Below are 19,710 nucleotides of genomic sequence, written 5' to 3' on the forward strand. Positions count from 1 at the left end.
CCCGGCAGGAAGAGGTCAGAGGGTTTGCATATAAATCAAGCTGTATTTCCAACTGGCCTTTTGTTATTAATTTGTTTTTCAGTTCCCTGTCAAGGTAGTGGTCGTTAATCAGGCCCCGAGTGAGCGAGGTGCTGTGTATATGCACACGCACACTACACCGACAGTCCTGGCCCTTACGGTCCCTGAAGTCCTCACTCACACACACTGCCCTCTGAAGTCGCTGGGGGGGGGGTTTGCCTGAAAAAGCCTTACAGGTTTCAGGGAATGTGGCCCCCGGTGTTTCCCAGCTGTTGGGATGTTTCTCAGGAATGAGGGGCAAGCCCATGTTCTCATGACCGTGTGTCATCCCCGCTGAAACGACACAGCCTAATTTTAATAAGGGAGCCGTAAGCGTCTCAAAGTCCATGAAGAGCTGCACGGAGCCCGGCCTGTTAACTTGGTTAATGATTCTATCGGCGTGTAACGAGGAGAGAGCCGCAAGTGCAGGGTTAAGACCGGGCTGCGGGGAGTGTCAGAGGAAGGAAGGAGAGGAGGGATTTGGCAGCCTCCCCTTCTCAGCAGGAAAGCTGGGCAGGGGCGATCAGGAGTGCAAGTAGGGCGGTACCCTCCAGTACGCAGCACTGGCAAGAGATTTTTAGCAGGTTGGGGGTACTGGAAAGACTTGGGGCTAGCCTCCCCCCTCCAGAGGGGGGTGGGACTGTGCTCTGCTCCTTAAAGAAGCACAACGCAGCTAGGCAGGGCATTCATTCTTTATATGGCTTTAACAGCACAATACATAGGCTAACAAACTTAAACAAAGGATGGACGGAAGGTGTTTAAACAATGTTTTTGATTAGATTTCTCCCCATTGGGCTGAATTATCCATGACATTCATACTGCATCACATCAAGTCCAAATCATTAGAGGAATGCCTCTGCTTGCACTGACCACAGGATGTTTGGATTCTGATGTCAGCCCAGCTCTGCAGCCTCATGGGAATCAGGTGTTATCCCCAGTGTACATAGAATTCTTCTTTGCAGCCAAACTAGTCTAACATGCATTTTGCTAACGGGAACTGGAGCAGCAAAACAAAGAAAACAAATGCCTCGTTTTCCAGCTTTGTGGGTGAGAGAACTATAAGTGAAGAATATAATGCCGGACACTGACGGCCTTAAACCAGCTGCCTCAGGAATCTGCCAAGAACTTTGCTGAAAATATGTTCCTCATCTTAGCAACGGAGCTAAGACTTATCACACCTCTGCCCACCTTTATTCGAATGAAACTCCTTGTGATCCGACAACTCAGGCATTGTCAGTTTCATCCAGAACAATTTACAGACTTGGAACCTAATCCTGTAAACCCTTAATCGTTTGACCAATCCCAGTGAAGACAATGGGACTATTTGCATGACTATGGACCACTTTTGTGGTAAGAGTTTCAGGAGTCTGTTCTGTGCCTATAAAGGAAGTTGAATCTCCCATTGAAATGCAATGTTTGGGTACAATATCATAGTGCAGTTTAGGATACAGTTCTACTTAAAATTTGTCTTTTAATAAGTCATACATATGCTGAAATGGCTCCTCATCCAACTCCCATATTCCATATAAACAAACTGAATAATACATATTTGGGGGGAAAGTGAGTAGTTAAGCATGTTGATGTTTGTATATCCAAACACCCATTTCATCTCTGTACTAGAAAATATAGCTGAACTTAAACTTTCTTCAAATTCCATAGAAAAAAATTAACAGTCCCAATTGTTTTCTGTGTTAATCAGTGTGTACCTGGAAAAAATTACATGCCTTCTTAGAGACAAGAATCAGTTCACACTTACTGAAAAAAATATTCCTTCCAACTGGTGTTCAGAAGAGTGCTACAAGACACATACATAACCTCATGAGCAGAGGGCGGAGAGGAGATCCTCCCACATTATGACCAGCAAAATAAATAAATAATAATAATAAAATCTCAGAGGCAGAGGGTCACAGATTTGCAAACCTCAAAACCTGTGTTATGCTTTAAACCACCTCAGCACATACCAGGTTTATGAACATAAAAAAGTTAACTGCAAAGGAACACTGAAGCCCATTAAGCCGAATGTGTGCCAGCCAGTATCCCCTCACTGACTAAAGGTGCAGTCACACCTGAACAGCTACAAATTAACCTGGCCCTTTTAGGCCAAAGGGAGTCACGTCACTGGCTCCATCTCTGTTGTTACATAACAGATAACAAAACCCCAGTGGGGCATGGTGCTGGCACAGAGGGTCTCAGGTACATGGTGTGATTTTTCAGAATCTCTTTTGGGAAAGTCATGTAGGTGAAATAGCTGGTACTTAGGATTCTGCTATTTCTATGCGTGTATCATCTTGGTATCTGAAGTTAGGAATATTAGCTGTGTGTTTGCTCCCGTGGTAACGCCCACAAGGTATTTAGCCAGCACATGAAGGGACAAGTCAAGTTGAACGGCCCATTAAGGAACACTTAGCTCACAATGAACCCGGGAAAACGCCTGTCTGCACTGAATGGACTGTTTGTGAAGGTTCAACTAGAAGAGGGGTGGGGGGTATGGACATGGAACTTGCCCATGTGACTCCAAACACCGTCTTTCACAGTGAGAACAGATTTCCCTTCACTTGGCACTTGGCAGATGTTTCTGCCATCTCCCCTGCCCTCCCTCCCCCCCACACACAGAAAGGTCAGGTGACCCTCACTGACCTGATTGGTTGGGGCCAATCCTGGTTTCCCCCGAAGAGCACAACAGTGACGGCCATTTTTTGCGGATACAGACTAACACGGCTGCTACTCTGAAACCGGCCATGTGGAGGTTTCCCAAGAGCTCTACCTGTGGGGGGTGACAGAGGCAGGCTGGCTTAGCAGGGCCTGCGGGAGGCTCTGCACCGCCCTTCCTGCCCCACCAGAAAGGCACCAGGTGCACTCTCCCTAGATGGCGCAGGTGAAGTAGGGCAGTGAGGTGCTGGCCTCATCCCCAGCCCAACCGCTCATGCCCCCTGCCTTGCTACTGGCCCCTAGTGCACAGGGACCGCCGGCAGCAGTGTCTGCCTGCACCCTGGGTGCCGGGCGGGTTGCTCCCTGCACCCACTGCCCTCTCCAGCACCTGGGCAGGATTTAATCCTTCATTTGTAAAGGTATTTGCTGTGAGCGGAGACCCAGTGCCCGAGGCCTGGAGCCTGATCCCATAGCAATGACCAGCACCCCCTGGCTGGCCCAGCAGTACGGGGCCTCAGCGCCTTCTCCTCCTGGGGCGCCAGGGGAGCGGGTGACACCCGGGGTTCCCCCCCGGAGCCGGGTGCAGAAGGAGACTCCAGCAGCCGCTGAGGCAGGGAGACTCTTCAGTCTCTGGCCAGGGCTGCCCCGTAATTCTCCCCCTTTCTCTGCCAAGGGGTCTCAAGCCACGCCCAGCCCCAGAGGGAGGGTCACTGACCCAGGCCTGGCTCTGCACCGGCAGCCCTGGGGACCTACAGGCGCACGGACCCAGGCCAGGCTGAAAAAACAAAGGAGTCCGGTGGCACCTTAAAGATGAACAGATTTATTGGGTGTAAAACACCCACGTCTTCAGCTTCTTCTTCAGATGTACATGCAGGCGGCTGAAGAAGTGGGATTTGTTACCCACGAAAGCTTATGCCCAAATAAATCTGTTCATCTTTAAGGGGCCACCGGCTTGTTTTTGTGGATACAGACTAACACGGCTACCCCCTGATACCCGATGCCAGGCCAGTGGCCTGATTATTTCCCAAACCGCCCCCCCGCTTCCCCATCTCCTCCAGTCCCTCCCCGCAGCTGCTCCTCCCCGGCCTGGCGGTGGCTCTCCCCGCCCCAGGGCTGAGCCCTGCCCGCTGGCCCGTCCCCCCGCCCAGCACGGACCGAGCGCACCCTGCGCCGCGCAGCCGGCTGGAAATCCGCGCAGACATGCTGGCGAGGCGGCGGGCTCTGCTGGGGCTGCTGGCGGCGGCGGCTGCCCTGTTCCCCTGCGTCTGCAGCGCCCCGCCGGTCAGCGCGGAAGGTACGCGGGGTCCCGGCCCGGGGGGCGGCGGATCGGAGCCGGGCGCGCTGCGGGGCTTTGCTCCGAGCGGCTCCGGCCGGGACCGGCTCCGGCGCTGGGCGCGCACCGAGCGAGCGCGGGGGAGAAGGGCCGGACCGGCCGGGCTCGGACCCCGCCTTCGGGGGCTGCGGGCGATGGAGCCGGTGTAACGACCGGCCCCCTGGGCTGCCTGCGCCCGGCAGAGCCCTGCCCTTGGGCTGCCCGGGGCGCTGGTTTCCTGCCCTTTGTGCTGCTGGGTCTCGCCGGGCACCTGGCAGCCGGAACCGCTTTCACTTCTGTCTCCAGGCGCTGGCACGGCCCCAAAGGGCGCGGGGGGCCCCGGAGATGAGCTGGTTCTGGCCAGGTTCGGTTCGGTTCGGTTCATTCCATGGGCCCAGAGAGTCAAAGCCTCCCAGGGGAGCCCGGCACCGGAGCGCTGAGCGGCTCGGCCAGGCTCTGGGCTTGGTAGCCAGGCTCTGGGCTTGGTAGCCAGGCTCTGGGCTTGGTAGCCAGGCTCTGGGCTTGGTAGCCAGGCTCTGGGCTTGGTAGCCAGGGACCTGCCTGCTCGTCCCCTGGCAAACCCCCCATTCAAACCTGCTCAGTCTGTGAGAGACCCAGGACAAGAGGGGAGCAGTGACAGGGTTTGAAATGTCAAGTGTTAATTTTCACAACATCCCTTGTTCCCCTTCCCTGTAACTGCCGAGAGTTGGGGGGAAAGGCCCCGGCTGGACACTGGGTTGGATGGTGTTAAAGAGGGGAAGCGTCTTTGTAGGAAAAAGAGCTGAAGTTAGTTGAGCTGGGGTGGAGTGTTAAAGTCTGGTCCCCCCGCCCCCCCTTCTTAAAGACAAAACAAGACAAGCCCCCCCCACACCCACACCCACACGGAGAGAGAACAGCGCACAGCTAGAAAATGCAGCTTCTGTCTTTGGGGAGACTTTTCTTTGCTTCCTCACTGCTGGACAAACAAGAGGCCCAGCACACATCTCATCCGCCGCCCGGAGCCCTGGCAAACATGTACCAGCGTCAGGCTGCTTTCCGCTCCTTTCGCCTCCTGGGCTCGGAGCAGCCTTACAAATGCTGCAGGCCTGGCCAGCCGAGCCAGACCCTTGTTAAACAGAAAGCAGAAGGCGAGAGAAGAAGAAGAAATAGGGAGGAAGCAAAGGCCACCCAAGGGAGGGTGACAGCAGGAACCCAAGTCGCGCATTCCAGGTGTAGTTAGCTGCCACCCCTGACTTCAGCTATGTCATCTGGGCCACGGTAGGCAGACAGGAAACTGGGCTAGTGGGATCATTGGTCTGACCCGGTATGACCATTCTTGGGTTCTTCTCCTGGGGTCCCAGGAGACAGTGGCAGCCTGATGGTGGAGCTTAGTCCTTCCAGTCCACTCATCCTCCATGGTTTGATCTCCCTGCAAAATCTCCATGTCTAAGGACCCCTAACGGGGGTGAAATAGCCCATCCCCCTCATTACTGTGTTCACCAAGTCGGCCTCATTTCCGACACACCAGTTTGGGTCCGTTCCTTCCCGATTCCATTCTTCTTTTGTTCACCAGTCACAATCTCAGCGAAGTCTCTGAATCATGTTGGTGACTTTCTGCTCGCTCTGTAACTTTTGCTGACTGTTATAAACAATTTCACATAAGAGGCTGAGTTGGACAACAGCTCTTGTTTACGGAAGGGTACAGGGCTGGAACCAGGGGTGCTACCGCACCCCCGGCTGGAAGTGGTTTCCATACAGGGTTTACAGTTTGGTTCAATGGCTCTCCGCACCCCCACCATACACATTGTTCCAGCCCCCCGGGTGCTGAAAGGTAATATTTTCTGTCGATATTAGGCTCTGTAAACACTGTAAATCCTGAATGCAAATTCACTTTAAACCCCAGCGTGTCTTTTTAAACACCAGCTTTTGTTTTAAAACAAAATCAGATCAAACGCAGGTGGAGTTGGGGTGGGGAGCAGCCAACATCCTTGTTCTAACTTTCAGTTAAAGTGGAAATTGATAGCTAATGGATGCAAACCCTTACTTTAAGCTACATTAATATGTAACATTTTGCTTAGACATAGGCAAAGATCGGCGAGGCTGTTATCCTAAACGAGAACAGTAATTGATTGAAAATTAAAGTTTAGTTTAATTTTTTTTCACTTTATAATGTTTATTATGGTAGTACGGAGAGGCCAGCCAAGAACAGGGCCACATTGTGCTCGGGGCTGTACAAACACAAAATAAGAGACAGGAGTTTCAAGTATTTCAATGCTTGTTTCTTTATTTCTCTTTCCAGAGGAATTTCACTTTAAGTCATGGATGCTGCAGGTAAAACTTCTTCTTTTCAAAGGGTTCAGAAGCCAAATGAGCTGTCCTGGGTTTCCTCCCCATAGCAGATGTTCAGAATGGTCAGTCAGTGAAATAAACCTAAGCTGACTTCTGCAAATGGAGAGAACAGACTGGTTTCATTATTATTGTTCACCCATTTTGCACTGCAAGGGACTTCCTGGTAGGGGATTTTCCATGCTGGCAAGTGACCAGCTGCCAGGGACTCGGCCAAGGCTAAGTCTGGAGAAATAAATGCTCACAATAATACTCATGCCTAACTCAAATTACAAAGTGCCTCCTGCCAAAACATTTCAGATGCTGCACAGTTACATTAAACAGCGTAAAATAGCTCACATCAAACTCCCTGCATGCACCCAAACTCTCTTTCTCCTCCACTGAGCGTGAGGACATCTCTTCTCGCTCTGGTCCTCATGGTTTTGTATGGTGGACTCCACTCCCATTCTCCACCCCCAGCCCATCTGGGATTCGGGAGCAGTGTGGGATGGGAAATGACCTGGCCATGTAGCTACATGTGTTTTTTAGAGGAAAATCTCTGCTCAGTCGTGATATGCACTATGTGTATTTTCACTTCTGTATTCTGCACCTGCCATTGACTTCTTTTGTGTCTTTCATCTTTAGAACAACAGGAAGTACAGTCTGGAGGAGTATTACCAAAGGCTGCAGATCTTTGTTGCCAATAAGAGACGAATCGACAGACACAATGCTGGGAATCACACGTTTGAAAGTATGAGTTTATGCTTTTTAATTTCATTTCCTAATTCTCTCTTTTTATCTGGAGTGATGTTTTTGGCTTAGCGCTTTGATTAATAAAACTACTTCTCCTTTTTAGTGGGTCTAAACCAATTTTCAGACATGACATTCACAGAAGTTAGAAAAAAATATCTCTGGAGTGAACCTCAGGTAAATGTATTTCTTCAGTTTTGGCAGAGTTTTCATGGCTCCTGCGGCTGTGTTACCCAGGTTAGGGTCCCCTGGACACTTCCATACACCTCGGCTTTAGTGTGTTCTGCCTCTAGTTACAGCTTGTAATGCCAACAGAATTGTATTTTCCTTGGGAAATCAGTGGGACTGATCCTGGGGTGTGCTGAGCACCAGGATCTCAATTAACTTTGAGGGTTGGATCGAGCCCCTGATGAGCCCCCACAACTTCCATTGGCTCCACTGGGTACTATGGGGGCTCAGCGCTTCCCAGGATTAGGCCCAACATAAAGATTTTTCAAATCCCCGCTGCAAACAATGCTGGCATGGTGAATCTAGCCCCAGGGTACGGGCTCGTGACGTGAGAGTTGGGACACCACCGCCCCAGGAAGGCTGCCGGCATGCTGATGTTCCATAAGACACAGCTATCCGCTCAGCCCAACGCTCTCCTCTCGGTTGTAGAACTGCTCGGCCACAAAAGGGAATTTCCTGGCCAGCTCCGGGCCATGTCCCTCCGCTATTGACTGGAGGAAAAAAGGAAACTATGTGACCCCGGTGAAGAACCAGGTAGGCAAAGTCTGTCAGCTCCACCACGCTCTGAACGGTCCTCCGGCCCGTCGCTGCCTTCACACGTTCTGGCCCAGTGGGAGAGTGGGAGGAGCTGGGGATAAAGCCACAAGGGCAAGTCTCTGACATCCCCCAGCACAGCAGGTATCCTGGGGTCTGTACCGTCCCCGAGGGGGTGGCAGGGAGGGCTTACGGGAGCCCCTCCATAGGCCTAGGGGGAGCAGGGCAGGCAGACAGGTTGGGCTGGGGAACAGCTGCTTTTTATGATCCTGTAGGAAAAATCCCCCAAGAGCGAGTGAGGGGCCTGCCAGCCCCCCAGAACCCCACAGCGTGCTAGCTGCTCCCCACTGGAGGGACGGGGGAAGGTGCGGCCCAGGATCAGCTGGAAAGGGAACGCGAGGTGCTCCTAGGGAGAATGGCTTCCAGCGCAGAGCGGAGGCCTGTGGGGTAGTGCCCATTCCCACAGGTCTGCACAGAACTCAGGGTGACCATGAAGCCCCAGCCCCTCTCCCTGATGGGACGGGGTGTCTGGAGCTCACGAAGCTCCCCCAGGAAGGGATGATGCGGCCTGCAGCGTTAGGAACCTGTTAACCCCCGGATCCCGATTCCCGATGCAGGGCGGATGTGGCAGCTGCTGGACCTTTTCCACCACTGGATGTTTAGAGTCTGCAATTGCCATAGCAACAGGAAAGCTACTGTCCCTGGTAAGAGATTCTCCTTTTCAGTGCCGTTGCCAGAGAGCCTGCCTAGCACCCGGGGCACGTGCCCAGACGGTGCAGAGCCCTCCGGCAGCCCCGGCCCTCGAGTGTGCTGTCGATTCCAGTCCCCCGGCTGCTTCTCCTGAACATCCAGGTCACGCTCTCGCGCACACAACGGCAGCACAATACGGACGGTGCGATGCAGACCGCTTGGCAGCGCCATGTGAGCGCAGAGCAGGGAGTCTGTCCTGCTCTAGAGTGTGTATTGCTGTCCTCCTTGAGCATCTGAGCACCTCATTGTCCAAGCTGGGGCAGTACCATTCACCTGGGAAAGGGAAGTGGGAACTGACCTGCAATCCCTGCCAGGGCCTCCCAGAGGATTCAGGGGGCTTGGGGCAAAGCAATTTGGGGGGCCCCTTCCATAAAAAAAGTTGCAATACTATAGAATACTATATTCTTGTGGGGGCCCCTGCGGGGCCCTGGGCAAATTGCTCCACTTGCCCCCCCCTCTGGGCGGCCCTGATCCCTGGCTTCTGTGAGCAGATCTCATTAGTTAATGGGACGTCTATGAGTCATTTTCCCGCAGTGCACGATGAGCCTGCGGAACTCAGTGCCACAATAAAACAGTGGATAAAGGAGAACCAGATGATATAATTTATCTATAGACTTTTGAAAGGCTTTGAATTATTGGGGCCAAGAGTGGAGCCGGATTCCAAAAGGGATTAGACATTTGTATGGATAACAGACTATCCAGAGCGGTTGCAGCAAGTCTTGAAAATAAACGAGAGACTGGGAAGGGATCTAAACCATCCTGCTCTGGGCACGAGCCAACCTCTAGCTAGAGGGGCTGGGAGAAACATTCCCTGCAGGCCAGTTAGCCCGTAGCTGCCTGCTGCGGGGTTCCTTGCACCTTCCTGCGAAGTAGCTGGTGCTGGTCCCCATCAGTGACACGAGAGTGGACAGCCCGGTCCCTGGCTCTGATCCAGTCTAGCAATCCCTGATCGCACAAGATGAACCCCCATTGGTGTGCAGTAAGGAAAAGGCTTCAGCGTGATACTGTCTGCCATGTATTTTGTATTTAAAATGACAGTGAGAGGAAGAGATTGCTCTTCTGAATATACACTGATTCAAAGCATTTCTCTAGGCAGAGCAACAATTGGTTGACTGTGCTCAGGACTTCAATAATCATGGATGCAATGGGTAAGTAGCGTCAGTTGGGACCTAATAGAGATAAGGGAACCGGGCACTCGTCGTCTGGGGATCTAGAATTCCCACCTTTCTGGAATATGTGATGTGTGGAGTTTGTTGGGCTTCCCAACCCTCAAGGTTTCTCCCTCCCACCGGCTGTTTGGCCACATCTCTAATATGACCGTTCCTGGTGGCTGAACGCTGCAGGGGAAAGTGAGCGAGGTTTTGGCAGTTTCTCTGTGGCTGGATGACGTTTGTCAGCGAGGCTCTACGTTGAGCGTGAACCAGAAGGCCCCCACAGACACCTCGGCTTCGCCTGCGGGAAACTCCGCTGGCTTTCTTAGAGTGAAAGCTGCAGAAAACAAGCCCTTTTCAAATCTACTGCCTTCCCAGAGGTAAACGTGCCCTGAAGCGCACGAGCACCTTCGTCGCACCAGACCATGTTCTGGCACCGTCTCCGGGACATTATCAACGCCTCCCCACCTGGCTGCTTCCGGCCAGTCCTTGTCCTCCTGTGAACAAGTTGTCAGCGAATTGCTGCAGGGGGCTGAGCCCCCCCCTTGTGCCCCGTCACGGGAGGGGGGAAGGGACAGGAGCAGCTCCGGGCTGCGGATCTCCTTGCCATCCTCTTCTTGTGCAGCACTGGGATCACAGCCAAGAGCAGCCTGGCCACAGGCACCCAGACAGAGGGCCAAATTCACCCTGCCCCAGAGCTGAGCTGGTGCCACGCAGGGACCGGGCTTGGGTGGCAAAGATGGCTTGGTGCCTCCTGTGTGTTGGAGCTGCTGGGGCCTGTTCTTCCCCCAGCACCGGTTAGACTGAGGGGGGGCTGCTTTAACTTGCTTCTCTACGGGCAGTTTGGTAGCCAGGGTCTAGGAACGGCCCAGCCACGTTTCCCTCCCCCACAAATATCCCTGATGTGCCTCCTGCACCAGGGTCCCCAAGGGGGGGGGTGTAATTCTGGAGTGGCTGATTCTGCAGCTGGTGGGGGCTCTTCTAATCCAGGGGAACTCCTTGCTCCTCTACCCCACCCAAGCTGCCCGCCAGGGACGTTAGGGCTGTGATGGGTCAGGCCCTGAGAGGCCTGGGAGGAGAGTGGTAGCTGGGATGTGAAGGGTGGGTGACATTTCCAGGTCTGGTGCTGTTAGCGGTACAGGATGTCTCATCCCGCTGCCCATGCTCAGATCACAGTCCAGACACTTCATGGCTAATCCTGTGAGAGAAAGCATGTGGACTGATTTTTGCAGACGATACAATGTTGTTGCCCTAATAAACTCACTGTTTTGCTGTGGTGTTTTTCAGGGGCCTGCCAAGCCAAGCTTTTGAATACATCCTGTATAACAAAGGGCTCCAAGGAGAGGATACGTATCCTTACAAGGCTCAGGTATTCTTACCTTTGCAGCAGAAGCGTATTCAAACCCTGGACGTGCTGGTGACGAACCTGGGTTTAACGTTGATTCCTTTGTGTTTGCACAGAACGGCACCTGCAAGTTCCAGCCCGAAAAGGCTATCGCTTTCGTCAAAGATGTTGTCAATATCACCCTGGTAAGTTCCTCAGGCTTTGATTTAACAATCACTAATGCACTGAGAGGCCCTGGGAATGGGGTGGCCAGTGCCGCACGCGCATTCAGGCTTCTCAAATAAGGCTGGTCTGTTTCTGTGCATCACCAGTGAAGCTAATTTCCTGGATGTACCTGGGTTCAAACGACTATTTTGGCACCTAAGTTACTATATGAAGGCTTTGATGTCGACCGCCTTCTACTGAGAGGCCAGGGCACTTCTCTTGGTGCCATTGTTTCAGAAAGTTCATCGTGACAATTCTGGGTCACCGCAAGGCTGTCTTCATTCATGCTGATATTTGCCATAGAAGTGAGTCTGTGTGCACACACAAGGCTGTAGAACCTGGTTGTTAGTATTTCATAACAAGCCAACCTCTCTGCACGATTCCGCCTGGTGGACTGAAAATTGCTTGTTTCCCTTGCTTTTAAAAGCACTCTGTGCATGGTAGAAGCTCACGGGTACTGGCTCAGAAAGTATTTACAGCCGAACCGGCTAATCCAGAAAGGACAAGGGTTGCACCTACTACTTCATTCTGCTCCAGTTTCTTTCTCTCCTCTCTGCTCCCCACTTTCGTTCCCCATTATACAACTCCCGTGTCGTGCCTGCAGCAAACTCCTGCTGCCTCTAGAGGGCAGTCATAAAGCACACTACTGTACAACCTCTGCAGCTGTGGAGTGTCCCGTGGCCAGCTCGTGCTGCGGGCAAATGAGCTTGCCTAAAACAGACGGATCTGCTAGCAGCTCTTCCTATCTCCCGTGGATGTTAGCAAGGCATGGCCTTGCCCTACCTGGGGGGCCCAGCTGTGCTGCTCCCCGCGTGAACAGGGCCGACGTGTCCGCCATCTGTGTGTGTTTCCTCATTTGCACAGAAGAGGAAGGGAGGTTTATCCACAACCCCAGCTTGGCCATGTCTGTCTTTCTGGGGTGTCTGTCCTGTAGTGAGGCTGACCAAGAGGTAAATAACGCTTGCAATTGTCTCCTTCCAGTACGATGAGCAGGGCATGGTGGAAGCGGTGGGGAAGCATAATCCCGTTAGCTTCGCTTTTGAGGTGACTGGTGACTTCGTGAGCTACAGTAAAGGCATTTACTCCAAGTGAGTATTTCTGAATGCAGAAGTGCAGGTAAACTATAGAAGCCGAGTTGCTTTAATCGTGTTATTTCCCCAGCAGGTTTCCCTTCGTGTTCCCGAGGACAGTCGTTCGACTGTCGACTAGCATTTTGTAAAGACAAAGACAAACAGAGTGGGAAGCTGGACGTGAATCTCTGAGTTCAGTAGCGCAGAGTAACAGATCAGGGCCTGCAATGTACTTGCAATTTACAATTCGGAGTAGAGCCAGTCAAAAACGGCTGAAGATTGTTCACAAAACACTTTGAATTTTTGAAATGTAATTGAAATGCGCTTGACCAGCGCCAAGTCTGAGCCAGTCCCTGAATGAGCTGCTGCATGCTTGAGACAATCCAGGGGAGATCCAGTCTCTGGGAGAGGCCTGTGGGAGCTCAGCAGGTAATGGGTGACCCGGGAGACGTTTGCCTGCAAACTCCCCTAACAAAGCTGCGGGAAATTCATTCTACTGCTTAAGCCCGTGTGTTTGAGCTCTGTGCAGGGGAGTGTGGGGAAATCAGGCTTTGCAATGCCAGGCGAGGGTGTGGGGCAGACATGCAGTCTCACTGTGGTGGCTCTTCCATCCTAGGGGCTGTAATAGCAGCTGCTTTGCCTCCGTCCCGCACCCCGCTGCTGAACGGCGCCTGGCCAGCCCGCATAGCTGCCTTCTGTGCTGGCCTAAGCGTGGCCAGCACAGAGACCATTTCTAAGCGGGTGAGGGGCCGATAGGTACCTGGTGTGCCTGCTCAACCGTGCCATGGTCCATCTCTGCACCGGGGTGAATTTCCCCCAAGGAGTATCTAGGAGGCGAAATGAGTCTCATCCTACCATATGAGGGATAATATATATTGTTGTCCTTTGGCCTGAGCGGCTCACTAGTATTCTGGGCCTCGCAGGGTTGTTTCGGTTCGGATGAGAAGTCAGTGACAGGAGTTGCATATAGACTTGGTGTAAGCTTGTTTATTTGCGAAGAGTGCACCCGAAGTCCTGTCTCCGTGAACACAGCAGAAACAAGCAGCAGCAGGCAGTTTCCTTGCTCAGAAATCCCCAAGTCTGACACACCAGCAAGCTCTGTGCCCAAGAAGCCCTGTCCCTCTGCTTCCTCTCCAGGTCACGCTCAGAACTCCTTCCCCTGTCTTTCTGCCTCCAGCATACACAGCCTGGAACTGATATCCCAGCCCCTGTGCCTCCAAGCAGGGAAACCCCTGTTAATCTACCTGGGCTAGCTCTGCTCAGGCCTGGCCTTGTGACCTTGGGCAGGAGCCTCCATTGTCTGCAGCAGCTTCACTGCACAAAGGGGCTTAATTGCTCCTTCCATTGAGCCTGAAAGAGGGTGCTTGGCACCCATTGGCTGCTGCAAGGTCTGTGATTTGTCTCTGGATCAGCTATCTCCCCGACAGCGGCCGTCAGCACCTTGCATCATGACAGTGTTTAATTGGATCCATTCATCTATCCAGATACTTTCATAGCTGCCCGTCACCATAGTGTCTGAGCCCCCATCAGTTTCTCCGGCTTTATTGTTCTTAAAGGCACATTTCCAGCCTGTGAGTGTGGTGTGCGTAGAACTCCCTCTCACAGGTGCTGACTTCTAGTTTGCCTTGGGGGCGCTCCACTCTGCTCCACCCCGAGGCCCTGCCCGCACTTCGCCCCTTCCCCTGGGGCAGGGCCGGCTCCAGGCACCAGCTTCTCAAGCAGGTGCTTGGGGCGGCCGCTCCGGAGAGGGGCGGCAGGTCCAGGTATTCGGCGGCAATTCGGCAGACGGTCCCTCACTCCGCCTGGGAGTGAAGGACCTCCCGTCCGAATTGCCGCCGCAGATCGCGATCGCGGCTTTTTTTAGATCGCGATCCCGGCTTTATTGTTTGATTATTTGTTTTGGCTGCTTGGGGCGGCCAAAACCCTGGAGCCGGCCCTGCCCTGGGGTCCGGCTTCACCACACCTCTTCCCGCCCCCTCTCCGCCCCCTCCCCGAGGCCCCCTCCGCTCTCCCCCAAGCCTCTCCCCCGAGCCGCCGAACAGCTGTGGCTGGTGGGTGCTGAACACCCACTACTTTTTTCCATGGGTGCTCCAGCTCTGGAGCTACGCTCCCTCTACTTCCATCAGTTTTCCCTGGGGGCAACTTTGGATTTCTGGAGCACCCACTTCATCAGTTTGGATGCTTGTAACTGTGCCACGGAACACGGGTACGTTATACCAGCGGCTTGGGTGAGCTAACCCCGGGGGAGAGACAATATTTAGAACGCTTTCAGATATCCAGAGTGAGCTTTGCGGGCCAGATTCAGAAAGGTGTTTGGGCCCCAAAGGTGCAGATAGGCCCTTAGCGCAATTTACAAAAGCACCTCAGCAGGTTAGGTGCCCAATGCCCATCGACTTCCAATGGGAATTAGGCGCCTACCTCACATAAGGTGCTTTTGAAAATCCCATTAGTCGCCCACCTGCATCCTGAGGCACCTGAACTCCTTTGTAAATCTGGACCTACAAGAAAAGAGGCAAAGGGAGAAGTGTGGGTTTGAGGATGGGAACTGATCGGGAGAGCAGTGTGACCACTCCACAGCCAAGGCGAGTAGCTGCCTACGAGGCTGCTGATTAGATTTCGGAGAGGCAGGGAAGCCAGCTGTGGCAGGCAGATTAATTCCTATTCCTGTGTTTTTGGGGGCAGCGCAGCAGAGAGCTTGAAGGCACTCGTTTGAGAATGTAGGCAATGGAGGCTGGCAGCATGGGCTGGTCAGAGGGGAGCATCAGCTGCTTGATAGTGAATGACAGATGATGGGTCAGGTGGGGATGGGCCGGGAGGGGCCTCGAAAGTGAAGACAGGCAGCTCGTGTTTGATACCGTAGGAAGGGGGGGTCTGTGGAGGGATGCAAAGACAGGGTGACATGGGCCAAGTGAGGAGCTGGAAGGATGATCTTTGCAGCAGCGTTCTGAATGGGTGTGAGCAGGGCCAGGTCGCATTTGTCAAGGCCGGAGAAGAAGACGCTGCAGTAATGGAAGTGAGAGGATGAGAATCTGGACACGAGTTTTTTGCTGTGTGGCTGAATAGGAAAGGCCGCATCTTAGCGACGTTATGCAGAAAGACTCTGCGAGACTTGGACACAGCCTGGCTGTGAGGCCCTAGAGAGAGGGCTGAGTCAAAGCTGGTGCCCAGGTAGTATTGTGGAGCGTGGGGGGTGGGTGGAGATTGAGAGCTCTGTTTGAGCCATGTGGAACTTGAGCTGATGGCTAGGCAGCCTTGAGAAGGTGTCGGAGAGACAGGCCGAGGTTTTAGCTTGGACAGGAGGAGACAGGTCTGGTGTAGAAAGATAAATCGGTCAGTCAGCACAGCGATGGTAACGGAATCTGTGTTTGTGGCTGAGATGCACAGAGATAAGGTGCACAGAGATAAGAGAAGGGAAGTGAAGTCAGAGGATCGTGTTCTCCTCATGAGTAAGCAGTGACATGATAAACAGATATAAAATAACAAATGCCGAGAGAAGGTCGATCAGGGCGTCTAGTCTCATAACACAAGCCCAAGGGGACATGCAATTAAATTGAAAAGTGGGAAATTCAAAACCAATGCAAGGAAATACTTCTTCACCCAACACATCATTAGACCATGGAACTCACTGCCACAGGAAGGCGTTGAGGTGAAGAATTTAGGAAGATTCAAGTTAGTTTATATGACTAACTTAGAATATCCAGAGGAATGGTTAATCCTAACACACGTTTTGGCAGGGATATTAAACCTCATGCCTCCAGGTTTAAGCCACCCTCTGACTAGCAGAGACCAGGGTGAGACCTAATGGGGGCAGATTGCCCCACATCTGCGATGATGGGGCTCTTATACTTTTACCCAGAGCATCTGGTTCTAGCCACTGCCAGGGACAGGATATGGGATGTGATGGACCGTGGATCTGATCCAACCTAGCAGTTCCTGCGTGTGTTTGAGAGGTACATGTATTTGGATTATAATGGCTCTGTGATCTATACTCACCCTCTTCCCGCCCCCTGGGCCCGTGATTTATGAGTCCACACCGACCATTCGCCAGTGCCTGCATTTCAAAAACTTCTTTAGATGCAGTTCTCCAAATAATCTGGGACCCCTCCCCTGCTGGGACGCTCCCCCCGGGGTTGGAGCTCTCCTGCAGTCACGGGTTCCATAAAACTGAAAGAGGAACTACAGCGCTCCAGTGGAAATGGCCTTCAGCCTAGAAAGATGGGCCGAATGGCCCTGCTGCCTCGGCTGTGGGAAGCGTTCAGTACAGAAATCAATACGCTGATTTTAACTGTTCAAAAAATCCCGCTTGGTGAAATCCTCTGGCACTTCATGCTGAACATCCCCGAATGCCCCGTCCCGCCCAGGCTACCCAAGCGTCAGCTTCAACTGAATGGAAACGAAGATGCGAGTGAAGTTGCTGCATGTCTTTAGTCTGTTTTTCTTTAAGAAACTGGTTGTGTTAAAGGGCCAAGGTGTCCTGCGTGTGGGGCGCGGGAGCTCGTGCGATATTTTCATCGCAGTGGGTTAGAGTTGTCCATTCTCTTTAAAGTAACAGATACCCAGTGTCAGCCAAGATCCTGCAGATGCACGGGTAGGTAGCGTCACTGACCGCTCCAGTCCCATTGTGTAACTGTACTTCGTGCAGAAGTGTTTGCAGGATCAGGCCCTGGAACTTGAAGGCTGAGCAAATTGTTACAGCTGCAGCTAAGACCTTTCACTTTGCACCACCAAAATTCATGTGCTAATGTCTTCCATTGTAGTTCAGTCTTGTGAGTAATCCTGTTGATGTGAATTACCTCTTTCCACTGAATAATGCTTATCACTTTTATATCAGCAGAGTACAGTGACTAATTAATGATTAATGACAAACTAGGTTTTCATATAATAAATGTGCTTTATTTTTGCCTTTTGTTTGCAGCCCAACGTGTGATAAGACTCCAGACAAAGTGAACCATGCAGTTCTGGCTGTGGGTTATGGAGAAGAAAATGGAACTCCCTATTGGATCGTTAAAAACTCTTGGGGCCCACTCTGGGGCATGGATGGGTAAGGAGCTTCTGGCTGACGTCCACCACAGCTGGACACGCTATGGCCTAACTGAATCTAATCAAGAACCTCGCCTGCCGGTGTGCCTATAGATCACCAATAGGTTCTAAGCGACCGTTTATCAACTAGTGAGCAGCCATGCTTTCTGCAAAGAAGCTAGTGCAATGGCTGAGGGTGTTAGCAGCTTGAAACTGCTACATGTGATGGGTAAGATCAGCATCCAGCTATTACAAAGAAAGCCCTTTTGTAGCCACAGTACAGTCAGGCAGGGCGCTTCTGTGGGAGGCTCAGGCTGGGAGTTTATACTGTGTAGAAAAGGGTTTCTCAACATTTGTCATAACAGCCCTCCCTCATACAGGGGAAAACTTACCCTGGGACACTTCCTGGCCCCGGTGTTGCTGCTTCACACTGGCGTGCTGGCACAAAGTAGCCACAAACCTGGCTTACCTGCAGGGGAGCTGGAACTAGGGGTTCTGGGGGTGCAGCAGCACCCCCTGGCTTGAAGTAACAATAACAACCAAATACATGGTTTCCTGCTTGCCTGGCTACATGAGGAATTCTCCCTGCAGCGGTGAAGCCAGCTCTCTAGGACTCCCCGGCATCCCATGACAAGAAGGCCAAGGGCAGGTGAGAACAGGGCTTGGCTGGTAGGGCCTTGCCATCCAGCAATCCAGCCACTCACATTGCTAGTGGATACAACTTAGAGCAGCCCCATGGGTGAAAGTCAAATTTTGCAGGATTGGGCACTAACTTGGCTAGTTTATGAAAGTGACTCTGCCAATGAATTCCATTGCCTGGTGCAATCCCATCATTTGCAAAAACAAAAGGCTCTGACGTACATCAACTCCTTGCACTGATAGGAGAAGGGAATTTACTTACGTTGTGCAGTATGACGCCGATCAGAACCAGGGGTGACATGGTAACCTCATGCCAGATCAGTTGTGTCCCGTGCTGCGGGAGGGGAGTAATGGGGAATGCTCACTAATCTGTGTTTGTTTCTCCTTTTAGCTACTTCCTTATTGAACGTGGCAAGAATATGTGCGGTCTCGCTGCATGTGCATCTTATCCAATTCCTCAGGTCTAAGGCGGGGTCAATGGCTGGGAAGAGCGGCCAAGGAAAGGAACCAGTCTATTGTGTAAGAGTCTCCTAAACCCCAAAGTTCAGTACATCAGGAAAAACAAGAGCTGGCAAAGTCCCACTAAGGGCCTGATCCTGCAATGAGCTCCCGCAGGCAGACTCCTGCATTTGTGCAGTGCTCATTGCAGGAGACAGACCTAAATCACCTCCTTCAAATACATGTATGTTTCTCTATAGCAGCGGATTTCAAACTGGGGTCCTTCCAGGGGGTCCGCGAGTCAAGTCCGAGGCCGCTGGTCCTGCTGATCAACTCCTCCCTTTCCCTCCCAGTGCCTCCTGCACGCTGCAGAACTGGCGCACTCGGGGAGGGGGCGGAAAGAGGTGGGGCGGGTGTAGGGCCTTGGGGGAAGGGGTGGATTGTGGGTTGAGGCTGAGCTGGGGTTGAGCATCTCCGGGGAAAATTAGAAGCCAGCTCGGAGGTCCATGAAAAATTTTGAATCAAAATGAGGGTCCTCGTGTTGCTAAAGTTTGAGAACCGCTGCTCTGTAGTAAATTCTCCAGCGTTGTGGCATGTTCCAAGGACAGGGCTGAAAGCCAGAAACTCGTGTCTTCTAATCCCAGCTCAGATTGATTTACCATGTGCTCTAGGGAAAGTCTCTGAGCCTCGTTGCCTCGGTTTCCCCTTTTGTAAAATAGGGGTAATACTACTTAACCTACCTCTCGGGGTGTGGTGAGGGTTGATTAGATGATGTTTGTAAAGCACCTGGATGCTGAAAGCACTGTGCAGTTGTTATATTATTATTAAGTAGCATTTGTCAGCCCAGTTTTAAATTACTCCAGCAATGAGGCTTCCCCTTCCCTGGGAAGACTGTCCTGCATGTCAACAGATCTCCCTTTTAGGAAATCTGTATTCTTTTGATAAAGATCTATTTTTTAATAAGTGCTAATAAGTGTGTAAGAAAGCTATGTCTATTTTCATTAAATCTAAGATTTGATTATTTTTACTAAAATAAAGAGAATATTTCAATGAATATTAAAAAGAATCAATAATTTTCTATTCAGTTAAGGAAAAAGTAGAAACCTTAATGTCAGGTATTTCAATAGATTTTGTTTTAAGAGGACTCGTCATGTATGCAGAAGGCGTTTCAGCTGTGTGTCATTTCATGTTGCAGTAACACCACCAAGACATTACTGTGTGTTATGGAAACGAATAAAAAAAAGTGTCACTTTTGTGGTA

At 52.0% G+C, this 19,710-nt stretch overlaps 1 protein-coding gene across 2 annotated transcripts; it reads left to right on the top strand.

Annotated features, from left to right (window-relative positions):
• Window positions 1–3,829: 3,829 nt before the first annotated feature.
• CTSH (cathepsin H) lies at window positions 3,830–19,710 on the top strand. Of its 2 annotated transcripts, none has more exons than XM_005300665.5 (12): window positions 3,830–4,000; window positions 6,297–6,328; window positions 6,968–7,073; window positions 7,179–7,249; window positions 7,730–7,834; window positions 8,452–8,538; window positions 9,677–9,732; window positions 11,023–11,104; window positions 11,197–11,265; window positions 12,266–12,372; window positions 17,270–17,395; window positions 18,404–19,710. In XM_005300665.5, exons 1-12 carry the CDS (start codon window positions 3,907–3,909, stop codon window positions 18,477–18,479), a joined length of 1,011 nt encoding a protein of 336 aa, XP_005300722.2. In that variant the 5' UTR covers window positions 3,830–3,906; the 3' UTR covers window positions 18,480–19,710. The 2 variants fall into 2 exon arrangements, with proteins under 2 accessions (XP_005300722.2, XP_065415169.1); XM_065559097.1 differs by lacking the exon at window positions 3,830–4,000 and adding an exon at window positions 5,583–5,828.

The sequence above is a fragment of the Chrysemys picta genome, chromosome 10 (assembly GCF_011386835.1).
Source record: "Chrysemys picta bellii isolate R12L10 chromosome 10, ASM1138683v2, whole genome shotgun sequence".
Classification (NCBI taxonomy): domain Eukaryota; kingdom Metazoa; phylum Chordata; order Testudines; family Emydidae; genus Chrysemys; species Chrysemys picta.